General features: G+C 39.2%; 3 protein-coding genes across 4 annotated transcripts; 1 reads left to right on the top strand and 2 right to left on the bottom strand.

Moving 5' to 3' along the window:
• Positions 1-128: 128 nt before the first annotated feature.
• txndc15 (thioredoxin domain containing 15) lies at positions 129-4,826 on the bottom strand. Its single transcript, XM_034890206.1, has 6 exons — positions 4,573-4,826; positions 3,676-3,995; positions 3,038-3,184; positions 2,123-2,286; positions 1,324-1,454; positions 129-716 (listed from the first exon to the last, which is right to left on the bottom strand). Exons 1-6 carry the CDS (start codon positions 4,667-4,669, stop codon positions 520-522), a joined length of 1,056 nt encoding a protein of 351 aa, XP_034746097.1. The 5' UTR covers positions 4,670-4,826; the 3' UTR covers positions 129-519.
• Positions 4,827-5,627: 801 nt separating this feature from the next.
• Positions 5,628-6,589, top strand: LOC117956007 (tripartite motif-containing protein 29-like). Its single transcript, XM_034890851.1, has one exon. The coding sequence runs from the start codon at positions 5,972-5,974 to the stop codon at positions 6,587-6,589; it is 618 nt and encodes a 205-aa protein (XP_034746742.1). The 5' UTR covers positions 5,628-5,971.
• A 5,339-nt stretch (positions 6,590-11,928) lies between these two features.
• On the bottom strand, positions 11,929-15,827 carry c13h5orf24 (chromosome 13 C5orf24 homolog). Of its 2 annotated transcripts, none has more exons than XM_034890677.1 (2): positions 15,513-15,827; positions 11,929-13,383 (listed from the first exon to the last, which is right to left on the bottom strand). In XM_034890677.1, the coding sequence occupies exon 2, from the start codon at positions 13,375-13,377 to the stop codon at positions 12,766-12,768; it is 612 nt and encodes a 203-aa protein (XP_034746568.1). In that variant the 5' UTR covers positions 13,378-13,383; positions 15,513-15,827; the 3' UTR covers positions 11,929-12,765. The 2 variants fall into 2 exon arrangements, with proteins under 2 accessions (XP_034746568.1, XP_034746567.1); XM_034890676.1 differs by having other exon boundaries at positions 11,929-13,380; positions 15,513-15,825.
• Between the last annotated feature and the right edge of the window lie 434 nt (positions 15,828-16,261).

Here is a 16,261-nt window from a genome sequence, read left to right as displayed (position 1 = left end):
CAATCTTTATAACCAAAACAATTATTTTTCCTGTAGCATATTCATAGATATCCTTTCTGAAAACAACCTTTGATTGTGTATATATAATTTCAAGTAAACCATTTCTGTCAATTAAAAAGGTGGATACATTCTTGTTCATTTGTTTTAATGAAATTAGCAACTACACTTGACTGCAGTTTTTGCTTCATGTGATATTGCTCCTTCCTCTCCATAGTAAAGTCATAGTTTTTTTGTACTTCTGGATTATGACTGAAAGAGAATATCTAAGAAAAGTCATAGAAGAGAACTACACACAAACACAAGACTGTAGCTTTGACTTCTCTAACACTGCCAAGAGCTCTGAAATGGTAACAGCTACAAATCATTGCATTATTTTTCATAAATTGCAATGACTCGTAAACATTTATTTTGTTCATCACGCACTTAAAAAATAAGCAAATTAGCAACTGTTAATTTTAACAACAAATTAAATTGTTAATCAAATGATCGTTAACATCCAGTGATTTGCAATCCGTGTTTTCAGTCCTGATGTTCGTGGTCCTGTCCTGGTATGAGCCAGCGGATGCTCTCTGTCCGCAGGATGGCGTATATAGTGAAGCCTGTGATGAAGAGGACAGAGAAGACCAGCAGCCAGTCAATGCTCTTCACCGGGACACTGGGCAGGGGGCCAAGGCGGTCTGTATCCGTCACGTTATTGTCAGGGCTGACTTCAAACCCTGGAACACAAACCGTTTATCAAAAAATACAGCAGACTGGAGGAGCCGTGATGGAATACATATAGTTTTACTAGTTGAAAGTGTGGATTAGTTTGATATAAATCTATATGATGGATACTAATGACCCCTTGGTGAGTGTATATTTAGAATGATTTTGTTATTTCAGATGAAAGTTACAGGCAAAAAAAAGAAACAATTACTTAGTACGAAACAGATTTTGAACAGAAGGAATCTATTTTTCCAAAAAAAACTACAACTACCTAGAGTCTGAGAAGTCAGGTGTCAGATATTCAGATGTTGCAGAAAAACGTGTAGTACGTAAGTCAACCAACCTTTAAAAAAAAATGAAATAGAGACTGATCTCACTTTGACTGATCTGATCGACAAGAGATTACACAGAGGAATGTCTTAAACCCTGTCCCTGAGAACAAGTGTTTTAACCTTACTGTCAAAACTATTAGTTCTTTCCCCAAGTGTGGTCACCAACAGGAAGAGACCAATCAAAACTAATTAAGCAAAGAGTAAGCACTCTATCCATAGAACGCTGAACATGCTTGTCTTAAAACATAAAAACTGCATCATTTGACTGTTTCTACTCAGTTTGTACCCGTCTGGTTAGCGATGAAGGATGTGAGTGTCTCCAGGGTTCTGTCGGTGTGGTTGAAGCGAGCCATGGGTTTGGCCCCCTGGAACAGCAGAATGTTGGGCACTGCCACGGTCCCAAACCTCGTGGAGAGGCTGATGAAAGATGGAGACAGACAAGACACAATTATGACAAATGAAGTTTCAGTTTTAGATATTCACCTGAGTTTTCTAATGTGTTCTGACATACAGGATAATCGATCTAAAAAAAAAAAAGTTCTTAATAAACATTATTATGCAGGCTTTTCACTATATTCATTAAACAGTGGCACACCGTTGCTTATTTCAACCAATCTGCTCTGTGTGCGGGCTGGGGGTGGCTGAAATTTGCACAGACGCAATGCGACACACCTGCCGCAGCAGAGTGTCCATTTTAATCAACTGAAGCTGCTACATGGACCATGCTGCACCAGAGCAGAAGAGAGACAGGTGAATTGAAGATAACGTCGTTGGTACCGGTTACAAACATGCTCAGTAGTGAATGTGAACCAAGCTACCGTACTGAGGGATTCTGTGTTTTTAGCTAGACCTGAGAATATTTGGTAAAAGCAGATGAGTGATGCTGTAACGTAGCCCTGATACACTTGATGTGTGCCATATATAATTTAAAAGCTAAAGTTATACATTTGAGAACGGAATCTGATGTGGTGGTAGAATGGGTTAGCAGACCAAAAAAGGTAATACAAATCGGAAATCCATGAATGCCTCGTTAAAGTGAGGCTTATACAGAAGGAGTGATGCTGCACATTGAAAAGACCATTCACCTGCTGTGCTGCGAGGCATCCAGTGCCAGGAAGTGCATGCTGGGAAAGACTCGGGGCAGTGCGTTGAAGTGAGGTGCCAGACTGGCTGAGAACTGGCACCAAGCAGTAAAAAACAACACCACGGAGCACTCGGTGCCATTAGCATTCAGGAACTCCATCAGGTCCTGAGAGAGATAAGGCACACAGACTAAGATATGTATTCTTCTCCTCTGGCAATTTATTTGGAGAATAAAACTAAACTGACTGTGTCTTTCTTTTACAAAATCTAGACTAAAAATGATGTTGCACTCCTACAGTAGGTATAAGGAACACTGCAGAAAAAAACTGTAATAAAAAAAAAGACTGGTAAAAACAAGCCCAGGATTGATTCTAACCACAATGAAAAATGCAAAGGCAGCTTATTGGGCCCTTTTCCCAGACCATGCATACATTCTCTCTTTCATATTTTATTTGCAAATGAGTTAGCAAACTTTGGTTTGTTAGTATCAAAATAGTGCACGACAAAGGATACAATTACCTCTGCTAAGGTAGTTGTCCTTGTCCGTTAAGTAGTTTGTGCATTTTGTCAAAGCATATCAGCAGATCAAATCCTTTCTAACAGGTTTCCATCAAATATGATGAACAGAAACGCCTGGTAGGAAGTAAAACTGTCCATTATTAGCTTAACACCTAAAAACTTAATTCTATTACAATGAAGCAAAATTCACTAGATTTTTACTAGAGTTTATGCAATAAAACAATTCACAACTGGATTGCTAGGCGACGAAAATTATAGATGAACGATTAGGAACATCATGGCCAATTTCTAAAATGCATGGAGGAATAAGTTGTCTTCAATGTAAGATGACATTTAGGAACTGTAAACAGAGCCGAAGGCACTCCTGAACACGTGAGCCTCATAGGCAGCGTAAATACCTGTGAAGCGTCGAGGACCTGCACCGTGAAGTTGTCCATTCCTGTGATGTTCCTCTTATCACAGTTCACCTTGAATGTCTTGGCGGTTTCTGTGCTGTTCTGCTCCTCGGTTGGCGTGATGTCTGCACGAACCATGTCAAGAGTAATCTGGAGGTAAACATTCAGAGAAAAGTCAACTTCTGCAAAAAAGTTTATATAAAACGTCATGTTGAGTCAATTCTGAACCAATCAGATGTTAAAGCAGCTGAGATCCCGGCGTTTCCCAGCATGATCTGGGTCCACCTGGTTCTTGCAGGTGAAAAGCAACTGTGCTGCCTGCGTCTAAGAACAGCCGCCTTGATCTTGTGAGGTTGTTGTTGCCCATATGTGCATGACGTCAGAGCAAGTTGGGATCAAGTCGGACACAAATCTAACCGGCATACAACGGTCGGCCATCGCTGGCGATTGACTATGCACAGACCCGGCTCATCTCAAACAAGCCTAATATGTCTAAAAATAGCAAAAGAAAGACCCAAAGCTATTCAATTTACATTCACACCAGACTAAGAAAAGTAGCAAATCCTCACTGTGGTGAAGCTGTAACCAAGCTGCACTTTCCAACAACTTCTATTCATGTTATAGTGTTTCTAGTGAACTACCTGCTGGGATGATTCATCGCTCCCCTCCTCCAGGGTTGCTCCACTGGCAGCCAGAGCAGGTGAACCACACTGGCCACTGTTCTCATCACAAGGCGGGGAAAAGCCTGACTGAAAGTCTTTCACATTTTTGGGGAATAAGGACTTAATGTCAGATGGATCAATGGGTGCTTCGGTTCCCATCACGGCATCTGCAATCTCAGCTGTCTTGAACTGTCTCTTCGGAAGGGAGTCCAGGTCTTCTGACTCCACAAACTTGGGGCTGTTCTCCAAGTCGGACACGGCATCCTCTGACAACATGAGCTCCAGGGACTCAACATTCCCTACAGAAAAAGTCAACTATAGATCAAACACAGTATATGAGACTTTCATCACATATCTATCCGTTTTTTTGAAAGTGTATCACACAGTGGTAAAGATAGGCTCTTTGACAGTTTCTCTAAACAATTGCAACAATACACTGTTAAAATAATGTTAAGTAGTTCTATTATTACTAATAACTAGACAAAATAACAGTAAAATAACTTAACAGTTTGCTATCAATTTACCATTTATTAGTGATGTTACTAAAGTGTAAACAAAACTAACTTATTTCTCTTCCTTGCAAGTTTATCAATGCGTAACACACTAGCTTTATTACAAACATTAAACCCCTAACGTTAGCTATGTCACATTATAATTGTGTAAATTAACGTTAGGCTAACTGTTACACGCTCACTCGCGTACGTTAGCGGTTAGCTAAATTAGTTTAATGGACATGGTTCGTTTGGTTAAGCATACACAACATGGAGACAAGTTCTTCACATTAAAGTTAAGTTGGTAGTCAGTGTGATAACAGGTTAGCTGTTCGCTAGCTAATATTAGCCCTAACGAGCTAACAACCTGCTGTCAGTCTCTTACCTTGTGCTGTCACAGAAAATCTCAAACAATTACATAACATAAATAATAAAACATACAAGACGTGAGGTTTGGTCAAAATCCCCGTCATATCTTTCATAATAAGCTAGGTAGATGCACAAATGAACGGTTATCACGACATGTTGAGAAGGGAGGTGACGTTTTCTTCGGCAGTTTCCAGCTCTGGCGGAAGAAAATAACTGTTACACCATCCGAATTCTGCTTCCGATGACTTCCGGCGGTAGGGACGGACATAGACATACGGACCCACATATGTACGGACCAGTGAGTGCAACCCTTCTGGAAAGATCTGCAGAGCTGGGTACAGACCAGGAGTATTGTGATATCTCCTCTGACAGTGCTGAATATTAAGTTTGGTGCTTTTGTTGAAGATAAGAAGGTAGACTTCGTTCTCAACATCCTGTTACTGTTAGGAAAACATTTTATACATAAATGTAGATATTTTAAGACCAAACCCTCCCTGAGCCACTGGAAGAATGAGCTACACTTTTTGTATAGGTCACTGAAACTGGTTAAGGTTGGAAAAGCCCTTGATTTGGTTTATCTACTTGAAACTTTTCATTTAATTTGAGATAGCCCTGTTTATTTATTTGTTTGTCATTTATTTATTTATTTTATTTTTCTCTCATTTCTTTCCTCTGAATTTTAATTTGATATGTATATGCTTTTATGTTTTGACTTGTTCGACCCGAGGCAAATGTTTTTTTTTTTTTTAAATTTGTCTGATTTTTCTACTGCCTCGTTTGTTTGTATATTTGTATTTTGAATGAATAAAAAAAAAAAAGACATATGTACGGACCCGCCCATGGATGGGGGATGGGTCCATCCATGCTCCGTGCGCCCTCACCTCCCTTACAGAAAGTTATCTCAGCCTCACATGAATGTTTTACTGCACGTCAGATGAATTCTACAGAAGAACTAATTTGATTTAGTAATAAGAGTGTTTATTAAAAAACTGGAAGGAATAAATAATCAACATGAAAGGTTTCCATTACTGTTACATTCCAAAACACTTATTCCCATAACAAGTTTTCCATTTTAGTTCTGATCTTAGTGAGCATGAGGAGAAAACCCACAGCTGTCCTCAGTGCAGGCAGAGTCTCGCAACAAGGCCTGTCCTGGTGAAAAGTACCGTGTTGGCAGAGTTAGTGGAGGAACTGAAGAAAGTATGACCTTAAGCTGCTTCACCTGGTCATTCCTATGTGAGACCTGGAGAGGTGGCCTGTGATTTCTGCTCTGGAATGAAAGTGAAAGCCTTCAAGTCCTGTCTACTGTGTATGGCCTCCAGCCTCATTACAGCGTAGCTCCAATAAAGAAACACAAGCTGGTTGAAGCCACTTTGAAGCTTCGGGAGAACATCTGCTCTTACCATGATGAGGTAATGGAGATTTTCTGCCGCACTGATCAGAAGTGCATCTGTTATCTCTGCTCCATGGATGATCATAAAGGCCATGTCACGGTCTCCGCTGCAGCAGAGAGAGCTGAGAGGCAGAATGAGTGGGTGAGTCGGCAAAAAGTCCAACAGAAAGTCCAGGACCGAGAGAATGATGTCAAGGTGCTTCAGCAGAGGGTGGAGGTTATCGACCATTCCGCTGATGAAGCTGTGAGGGACAGTGATAAGATTTTCTCTAATTTGATCTGTCTTAATAAGAAAAGAAGCTCTGAAGTGAAGCAGCAGACCAGATCCCAGCAGACAACTGACGTGAGTCGAGCTAAAGAGCTTGAGGAGAAGCTGCAGCAGGAGATCCCTGAGCTGCGGAGAAAAGAAACTGAGCTGGAGAAGCTCTCACATACAGAGGATCACCTCCATTTCCTGAACAACTATGCCTCGCTGTCCTGTCTGAGTGAGTCTGAAGACTTATCCAGCCTTAATGTCTGTCCTCTGAGCTCTTTTGAGGATGTGACAGCGGCGGTGTCTGAGGCCAGAAATAAACTGCAGTCTGTTCTGAGTGAGGAGTGGTTGTTCTGTTATGTCAATTTAATGAACATCGTGAAATGAAAACATATTTTTGTTTGCTATGCATGTTGTATTTACCAAACATTCATTTCATTCATTGTCATTATCATTTGCCAATGTAACGTCATATAAGGTTTATGTGACATTATTTTAGTTTTACCAAATCTTCATGAATGTAATTTGCATAATTTAACTCTAGTTTCCAACAATTTAATTTTTGTAGTCCTCTATTTACTGCTGTTATAATGCATTCTTTGCTGCTGTTGTAAAATCCAACTACATCTTTCTTTTTTTTTTACAGGATTTAAGAAACATTTATGAAAAGTCAAAGTTCAAAACCCTACAAATAAACAAATAGTTGACTTGCCGCTATTTTAACAAGAAAACATTTATTCTTCAAATAATCCCACTGACAACGTGTTTTATAATCCTGCTTCCCCTATTTGAGATTCATAAAAATCTCTTGTGTTTCTATTAAATTCGTTTCAATTTATTGAATGTTTTAAGATTTTTTTGGTGACAGACAAAACAAGGACATTAATGAAGACAATGAAGTAAGCTCTATATCTTAAATGTTGGCTCTTTTGAGAAATGAAACATTTCAAGAAAATAGTTCAGCAGAATGTGTTACTTTCAGATTTATTACACAACTTTTGAACATTCCACGACAATCATGCAGGAATAAAATGGAAATTATAGAAAGCTTTGCCAATCACACTTTAGGAATAACTGAGCTTCACGTCATCTCAAAAACACTCAAAATGTGAGGTAATATTTTTTGAAGTCATCATCTACAGACAACAGACCATGTGTGATTTAATGCTGATGATCGGAAGAGAAGAAAATCACGCATAAAAACAAAGAAAGCATCAAAGTATCAATTCCTGCTTTGCTTAAACTTAAAATGTTACAGCTAAAACTACAGCAATGTGAATAATTTAACCATCTTATTGAGTGTGTTTTATGTAAGCCACCTTCCATAACCATCCATTAATCTCTTACTGTATCCTTTCTGCAACGTCCTCCTCAGAAGAACGTCAGATGTCAAAATGTCAGTGCCTTTCATCCAGTAAACAAAATTCAGGAAGGAAAAAGTGTATGTTTATAACATACAAGTTCTTACATCTTGTCCATACATTTTACAAAGTATTTTAGATAAGAACTCAAAGATACATAGTGATGTACGCGGACCTCCACCTCCGGTGTCCTGAGGTTACACCTAATAAGCTGGCAAATAATACATCAGTACAGTTTTCTCATGTCGTGTCTTTGATTTTTACCATTTCAGCAGTGCAGAAAGCCAAATATTTGAGCTAATGTTAGACAAAATTCTTATGATGTTCAGGCATTCTTATGAAGAAAGAAGCCCTGCAAAAAATTCTCACCTAAATCCTAACAATGTCAAACACTTAGTCCAAGCAATCTATATTCCTAGTCTAAATCATGTCTGCTTCATACCTAAATGTAACCGTTTCAAGGCTTAAAGAGCCGTGAGATGCCCATCAGATGCCATGTAGCAGTCCCACGCCCTTCTACCAAAATCACATTTGTAGTAACTTTAAATGTATGCCAGCCCTTAAAATAAAAGCCTTGCGCAACAGGATGTGCTTTACTCCTTGTCCAGACTGACTGATAAGAATAACTGATAAGAATTTCAATAGGATTGTTTTTAGCTGCCTTTACCAAACACCATTTTCAACGTGTGCCCTGGGTACAGAGGCTCGCCATCCTCGACGCAGCGGCCCTTTGTAAAACCCCCCCCCCTCTCCTTTCATGTCTAAGCTGTCCTATCAAATAAAAGCCTAACATGCCAAAACAATGATCTTAAAAGAAGAAGAATATGTTCCAGCAACCACTGGTAAAAGACCATTGACAGATTGCATGGATTTGCAGAAGTTAGTGGTAGAGATGCTAGCCACTGTTCCACTAGCACACTGTCAATGCATGGAGCTCTGGCTGTTGCCAAAATAATCATTTGAAATGTTTGTTTTGATGACTAAGAACTCAAAACTCATAGCTTTTTAGTAAGAAACCCCTATTAAGTTGCTGAAGCTACTGCAACATGGGCTACCTAAAAGATGGAGCAAAAGCCTCCTTCACAGCCATTAGAAGGTGTTAACATCTATGTATTATAGATCTATGTAAGTGTCTCAGTAAGCCATGACAGTGTGACAGTGACTGCTTTTCCTGCTGTGACATGTCAAAATGTCTTACTGTGAAAAAGGGGCTATCCAGTGCATCTGGCTAGCATGCTTATCCCATCAGACTCCACCTCACCATATCCAGAGCCTGAAACACAAAATGAGGAAGATAAAAAATAAAAATAAAATATACCAACGCAAACACTGTAAATGAAAGACAAACTTTAGAATGTGAAACAGCAAGAAATAATGTCAAAAAATTATCTCAAAAAAGAAAATCAGTGACATTTGGTACATGGCTACACAAGAATTCAATCTAAAAAGGAAACTGATTTCTAAGTTTACATCTTCAATGTATAGCAATTTACAATGCATTCAAGAAACTGCCATTTTAATCGAATAAGATGCCACAATTTGAAGTTTTACAAAAGAATCACACCTTTAGTGGGATAGAGGTTTCCAAGTGTTTTTTTTTTCAATTACATTTAAGACAGAAACTTTTAATGCTAAGGTTGTTTTGTGAGATGTCGGAATATTTTCTTTAAATCAAATAAGTGCCTACAGTTAGATATACGTCTTATTCTTTGGTAAAGGAGGGTGAGAAGGAAGTTTGTACGCGACATTTCGGTAACCTCTGTTAACACTACACACATCAACAAAACAAGTGATAGAAGGCCTTGTACACAAGTATAAAAATACAACAATAATAAAAAGTGGTAGTATCAAAATTTCCACAGTACAATACATACATACAACAGATTATTGCACCAAATGTAACTATTTTATATCGATTATCATGAGATAGTAACTCAGTGGAGCTACACCGCTTGTTCACGCTCAGGATTTGAAATGCCTGTAAATGAACAATACCATGAACTGAATATTCACCAAGTTTTAAGATCTAAATTTCAAATGATAAAAACAAAAGATGCCAAAAAGAATATATTACTGTAGTCAAAAGTAGTCAAATCCGTCCCATTGGATCTAAATCCTATTTGACTGCATGTGATCTGTTGTATTTACGGTGCATTAAGCATGTTTTGAAGTAACAAATATGAAACCAATAAAATTACTGCAACTTTCAATTCTGCACTTCTTTGCACTTAATAAATTTGACATTAGCGTTTCACAAAAACGCCAGTTTCACGGTGAGTCACAGTCTTGACTCAAGTGTTCTGCAGGGCTGTGGTTATGCACCTCAAACAACATCAATACATACTGAAAACCTTATACTTAAGTGTGATCCTTGTAAACAAATGAGACCATGATTGATAGGGGTTTCTAAGTGCTCCATGAGGTCAACTATGTGGCTAGTAGTTGTTAAAATGCTAATTAAAACATGTATCTTAAGTATTCTTTTTTTCTATCTTTGAGCAAGAATATAAATAAGATAGTTTTAAAGATAGTTTGTGTAAATGTTATAATTACATTGTTAACTGCCATATCAATCATAGTCACTGCATTTTGCAACACATTCAACTGTAGATAAGATTATATTTTGGATATCAATCTGTCCATTTTATGGATATATATCTTTACTTGTACACCCATTTTGCATGTTTGCTACGCTTGTATTCAAATAATGCAAGTAGTGGTTTTGATGCAAAAGATACGGAGTGATTACTTGGGTGGCAAACTTCCCAATAGTGTGACAAAACATACATGGAGTCCCTTTTAACATGATGTACTCTCTTTCTCCGTATATCTGTGTCTATAAAAATGAGAATCTAAAACTGTCGGGTTAAAAAGTTGAATGCTTGTTTAGATTTTTGTATACTTAATCTTTGATCAGATATTTCCTGTTAATTGAAGAGTGTATTGGTTTAAGGAAAGCTCTTTTTCAGCCGCTTTGTGTTGAGACAAAATTAAACACGAATGATTTCAAGACATTTGGGACAGAACAAATTGATGTTTTGTAGAAAAACTAAGTGAGTTATAAAATGGATATTTTTGTTATGTGTAGCAGAACTTATGGATTAGTATTAAAACCTTTTCAATGGTACCCAGCCCAAGGCAAACCGACAAAAAAATCAGATTAGAATAAACCGTTTATAAAAGGAGAAAGCTAACAAAGATCCAGGTCCTGCAAAGCCATCGTCAGTGGGTAGGGGTTTTGAACTGTCTGTAGTGGGACAAATGTAACTACCTCATACTTTACTGTAATGTGGAGCGACCCAGTAACAAACAGGACAGAAAAACACCGTTCATCCAAACATTTACCCGCAGACAACTTCTCTGTGGCGATCAACTGTGGTCCACATTGGTCAATTATTAGCAGGTTATAGGAAAATCAGCACGTAAACTAAGTTGCTGTCATGTTTATGCTCTTTTTATAGTTTATATCTTTTGTTAGAAAACAAAAACATTAGTTTGGACTAGGATAACAATCTCTAGGTTGACTCAGTTGCTTTGATGACACTTGCATGCAAACTATACATAGACATTTCTCGAGGTGACATTAAGAGAGTGAACGGTAAGACATCATTTGCAGGAATATTGTTTTTAAGTGTTATTCTGGAGCCAAGTGGAAGAAGTTAGATTCATTGGATTTCAGTTTTGGGGCGCGGTTAGCCTGGAGGAGTGTGTGTTCATCTGTCTTTAAGGTGCCACTGAGCAAGGCACTTTGCCTCCAACTGTTCCTCTGATGGGAGATGCCTCTCATGTTCCACATGTGACACAAAGAAGGTGCTACATATAACATTTAGCTTTTTAAAACAAAGTCCATGTTTCCAACAAGCTTTCCGGCAAAGCCAATGTTGCTACCTCTCTCTCTCTTTACATGTGTTTGTTTAGAGAGCAAGAACAAGAGGGAATATCCATTGGCTAACATGGTGGCCGGGTTGGCTCAGTGGGTAGAACATGCCCACATATACTGAGAGGTTTATGTCTCGAGGTCCACCGTTGGAATCCGAACTGTGACTATTTCCTGCATGCCTTCCGCCCCTCTCTTCCCCCTTTCTCACCTAGCTGTCCTTACAAAATTAAAGGCGATAAAATAATTTAAAAAAAATAAAAAAAATAAAAAAAACTTGGCTAGTATGTAATTCAAACTGTAGTGTGATGAACAATCAAAGTTCAATTTGTTCTTGTTTTGTGCTGTAAAGCAGCCCAACAGACTTCACACAATTGTAGCTATTCATCTTCTCAGGGTGGTCTTCTTTGTCAACAATAATAAAACATTTTAAAATGTATGGTTCGCTTATTCAGGGGTGAGGAAGGGGAACTATGCAGTTTTTTTGGTTAATTTACCTTAACTGAACAGCTTTGGAGTCTTTGGAATGGTGATATGACCTTTTTCAAGTTGAATGGTGGCCGTCTCGCTCCCCCCTATCGCCTGTGAGAGGAAAAAAAAACCTTGCAACTTTCGGCCGGCGAGTCGCTGTCCTCAGCGTCACAAAGGATTGCGTGATAGCAGGTCTCGCAATGTAACAAATTGCTTCACGGCACTGCACACATACATGCCCCCATTCTGGAACCGAGTAGCTATAAGAACAAGGTAGCGATGGAGTTTTTCACACTATCCACATGGCTGAGCTGGCAAAAAGAAGCAGAAAGCTAGGAAAGCATTGTCAGAGGAACAGAGAAAGAGGAAACGGCGGACTGACCGAGTGAGGAGTCAGACACAAGTAAACATAAGAGCTGGCAAATATCTATTCTAAAGCTGTAGGGGGAGCTCTATAAAGAAACCTGCGAGCAAAAGCGGAAAAAAAACTGCATAGCGCCCCTTTAAAATGCTACATAAAGCACACCAAAAATGAACCTACCACTACAGTTAGAAAGATAAAAGCCCGTTGCTCAATGAACATCTGATATTATTATTTTTTTCCAAGAAAACAGATACTGCAAGGTGTAGTGAAACCGTCCGCACACTGATCTCCAGCAGTGTCCCTGACAGACTAACAGTATTATATCAGGTGGCAGGCACACAGATGACACCAACACAAATAATGGAAAATCTCCTCACAGCCTCACAGCAGACTGGAAAAGATTACAATCACCCCAACATCTGGCAGGAAACCTGTACACATGCGTCTCTGAGTCAACTGATAGAGGCTGACTGGAAACAGAGTAGAGCCTCTACTCGTTAGCTGTCTTCTCTTTGCAGGAAGGTTCACAGAGGATGTCCTTGTGTGGCAGCGGATAGGGGAAAGCCGCTCCGCTGCAGGTGCTGCCATAAGCCAGTTTGTTGAGGCGAGACAGGCCCTTGATGCTGCCGGGAGGCCGTCCGGGGCTGACCTTGTACCCCGCCGCTCTGGTTGTACCCAGCGGCCTTCCCGGGCTCGTCTTGAACCCTGCAGCTCTGGTGGTGCCGAGGGGTCGCCCTGTGCTGGTTCTGTATCCGGCTAGCTTGGTGGTTCCCAAAGGCCTCCCGCGTCTGCCTGTCTTCCCAGTAGCCTTGTTCTTCTTCTTGCCGTCGTCTGGCGCTTGATCAGTGCTTTTAATGCTGGGTATTTTTCCAGGCGTGCCCCCGAGTACTTCCTGTCTCTGGCACACCATGGGCTTGTGGCTCTGGGTGGGTAAGGTCATAGGGGCCAGCGTCATCTGGAGGGCCGACGGAGAGGGAGGAGGGTAGAACTTGTTGGCCTGGGTGCACAGGTCAAAGTGGGTGGCGGGGTGGTGGCCGTCCTCTGCTAGGCATGACGGCCTGCCAGTCATGCAGAACTCACTGCTTGTCACCTGGCGCATCATCCTCTGCTGGAGGGTGGAAATAAGTTACAACGGTGTTATTATCAAACTCACAAATTAAAGTACTAATATCTCTGTGTTTAGTCAGTGCTGTTGTATGAACATCTACACACATTAAAGGTTGGTGTCAATGTTTTGGACCTGCATAAAGAAAGGAAACCTGAACACATTAAGGGCTTTACAGCCTTCCATCCCTTTTTTAAGGTTAAAGCTAACAACTAGTTTAAAGAAAGCCGTTAACCATCATGCTAGGGCTGGACAATATGGAGAAAACCAAATATCACAATGTTTTTGACCAAATAGCTCAGTATTGATACTGCAATGATATTGTAGGGTTGACCATTGGTGCTTTCATAAAATATTTACACAATGAGATTTTTGATAAATAATCATCAGTAATGTGAACATGATGATCAAGTGGGTAAAAGCACATAATAGAACAGTCTGTTAAGTTCAGAAAATGACATAGCTTTACTGTAATGCAGCCTTTAAAACCAGGAAAAGACACTACTATTGGCATATTATGATATTACCATATCCAAAATCTAAGACAATATCTAGTCTAGTATCACTATTTCGATATAGTATCAATATATTGCCCAGCTCTCGTACATGCATTTCCCGAAACAACCCAGTCTTCATCATTGAAGTCTTTTCTCTTGTACCTATACAGTAGTGCTCAAACGTTTACATACCCATGCTAAAGTTCACTAAAAAGAGAAATAAAAAAATAAAACGTGTTTTGGAAATGGATTTCATTGCCTTAATAAAAAAAAAAATAGGAAGAATCCAACCTTTAAGGACACCAGTTTTATTTGTGAATGAAAAATGTATCGTAAATAAATACAAGTTTTTCCCTAAAATACGGCATGAGTATAGACACCCATGTGTTAAATTCCCATAGAGGTGGGCAGATGTTCATGTTTAAAGGTCAGTTATTTCATGGATCCAGGATACTATGCATCCTGATAAAGTTCCCTTGGCCTTTGGAATTGAAGTAGCCCGACATCATCACATACCCTTCACCATACCTAGAGACTGGCATAGTTTTATTTCAGTTAACCTAAAAACTGGTTTGATTTGCATTGAGAGATGATCCTATGGAAAGTTTCCTATGCCTGTCTCTAGGTATGGTGAAGGGTAAGTGATGATGTCGGGCTATTTTAATTCCAAAGGCCAAGGGAACTTTATCAGGATGCATAGTATCCTGGATGTAATTGAGGATTAAGATGAATTTTTTGTAGTCCTCTTTTTAGTCAACTTTAACATGGGTATGTAAACATATGAGCAACTGCATATAGCTAATATTGTGATGTTTTTTTTTTGTTTTTTTTCATTCGGACCTCTCAAAGCTGAAATAAATAAAAAAAGAGTTCAGAGGTCAACGAGTTTAACTAGGCCAACAGAATAGTTCCGATTTTGAATAAACCACCCTAATTATGAGTGTAAATGAACAAGTGTGATGTAGGTAGGAGTAATGATTACTGAGATTAAAAAAGGGCCTGGGATAAACATCTTGAAAACAAGCTGCATACACCTTACTAATGGGATGCCAAAGTGTCTTTGAGCAAGATGCTGAATGCCTAGCAGCTGGTGGTCGGCATCTGACCCTGACCTCCTTGTGGAAGCTGCAGTGAGAGGAATACTCTTGCTTTCATTACTAGTATCATACAGCCTACACAACAACCTTGTAATTACAATGAGTTAACATTTGACTGTTTAAACACATAACTGCTCTTCAATTTCAGGAAAACCATCTTCATAACTAATTATGAGGCTATAAATACTTGAAGAAGGCAAAAGGACAGACTGCTGCTGATGTGATTTCTGTCTCCTGTAGAGATGTGGACCATCACAAATATTACACTGTTTGTAGTAATGTTCATTCACAAAAATATGCACATGGATTCTGCATCTTTGACGACCAAACCTCATCATCTCTGTGTAACAATACAACACCAACGACTGGATTAAGCCTCGTTTTGGCCCGAATAACGGTTTTCAATAAAGGGGTTTACAATTAGTAACGAAAAAGCGGAAATGTGCGAAGACATCCGATTTGACTAATTACACCTAGGCATGATAATTAATCTATATATACCTTCCTCCCACCAACATTAGCACTAAGGTTACTGTACCTCGATTGTTCGAAGATCTCGGTGTAGAAAGGGTTAAGGAGAAAAATGATCTTTCATCCCTCAAAGCGTGAGTCGATCCATTTTCCCCAAATATGTTCGCACCACAGGACGTCGGCTAGCTAACGTATAATCACCACATCGGATTGTTTCGGTGTGAACGTTAACGACACGCGAGATGCTTCCGCTTTGACGGGGTTTTATTGCCCAGCTCCAGAGGTTTGGATAAGAAACGCAGCCATTTTCCATTAAAAATTAATAAGACGGGAGTGCAGTCTGAGCATGCGCAAAGCACCAAACAGGGGACGCAAAGGTTTTTCTTCTTCCCCTACTGAACCCCTTTCACATTTATACGCTGTTTTCACTTTTAAATACAACATACAGTTTATTTGCATCCAACAAAAATGCAAAATGCATTCATTTTGAATGTTGTCCTGAAATTGAGCCATATTCCAGTTTAAATGCTTACAAACAGCACTCGACTACTAGAATAATATACAAAAGAGAAGCTATTGAATAATTAAAGCAGTACGCAGGAGAATATGGAATGCAATTTAGGGCAATATTAAATAAATGACCAATGCCATTTATTTACCAGCACTTTATTTCCATCTGTTATATTTTATGAATGGGGCATGGGCAATAGGAAATTAAAGTTCTCTGAAATAAATCTAATTGTCTTAGCCTTTGACAAATTTCCATTTTAAACAAAAAAAACATTTATTTCTTGAACTTTGACTAATTTATATGTA

This window comes from Etheostoma cragini, chromosome 13, assembly GCF_013103735.1.
Source record: "Etheostoma cragini isolate CJK2018 chromosome 13, CSU_Ecrag_1.0, whole genome shotgun sequence".
Classification (NCBI taxonomy): domain Eukaryota; kingdom Metazoa; phylum Chordata; class Actinopteri; order Perciformes; family Percidae; genus Etheostoma; species Etheostoma cragini.
Note: the sequence above shows the minus strand (reverse complement) of the source record. Positions and strands in the feature narration are given on the sequence as shown.

Coding starts and splice junctions, on each gene's coding strand:
- txndc15 (XM_034890206.1), bottom strand. CDS start 4,669: ATGAAAGATATGACGGGGATTTTGACCAAACCTCACGTCTTGTATGTT. Junction 3,996..4,572: donor ATTTTCTGTGACAGCACAAG/GTAAGAGACTGA, acceptor CTTTTTCTGTAG/GGAATGTTGAGTCCCTGGAG. Junction 3,185..3,675: donor GCGATGAATCATCCCAGCAG/GTAGTTCACTAG, acceptor GTTTACCTCCAG/ATTACTCTTGACATGGTTCG.
- LOC117956007 (XM_034890851.1), top strand. CDS start 5,972: ATGGAGATTTTCTGCCGCACTGATCAGAAGTGCATCTGTTATCTCTGC.
- c13h5orf24 (XM_034890677.1), bottom strand. CDS start 13,377: ATGATGCGCCAGGTGACAAGCAGTGAGTTCTGCATGACTGGCAGGCCG.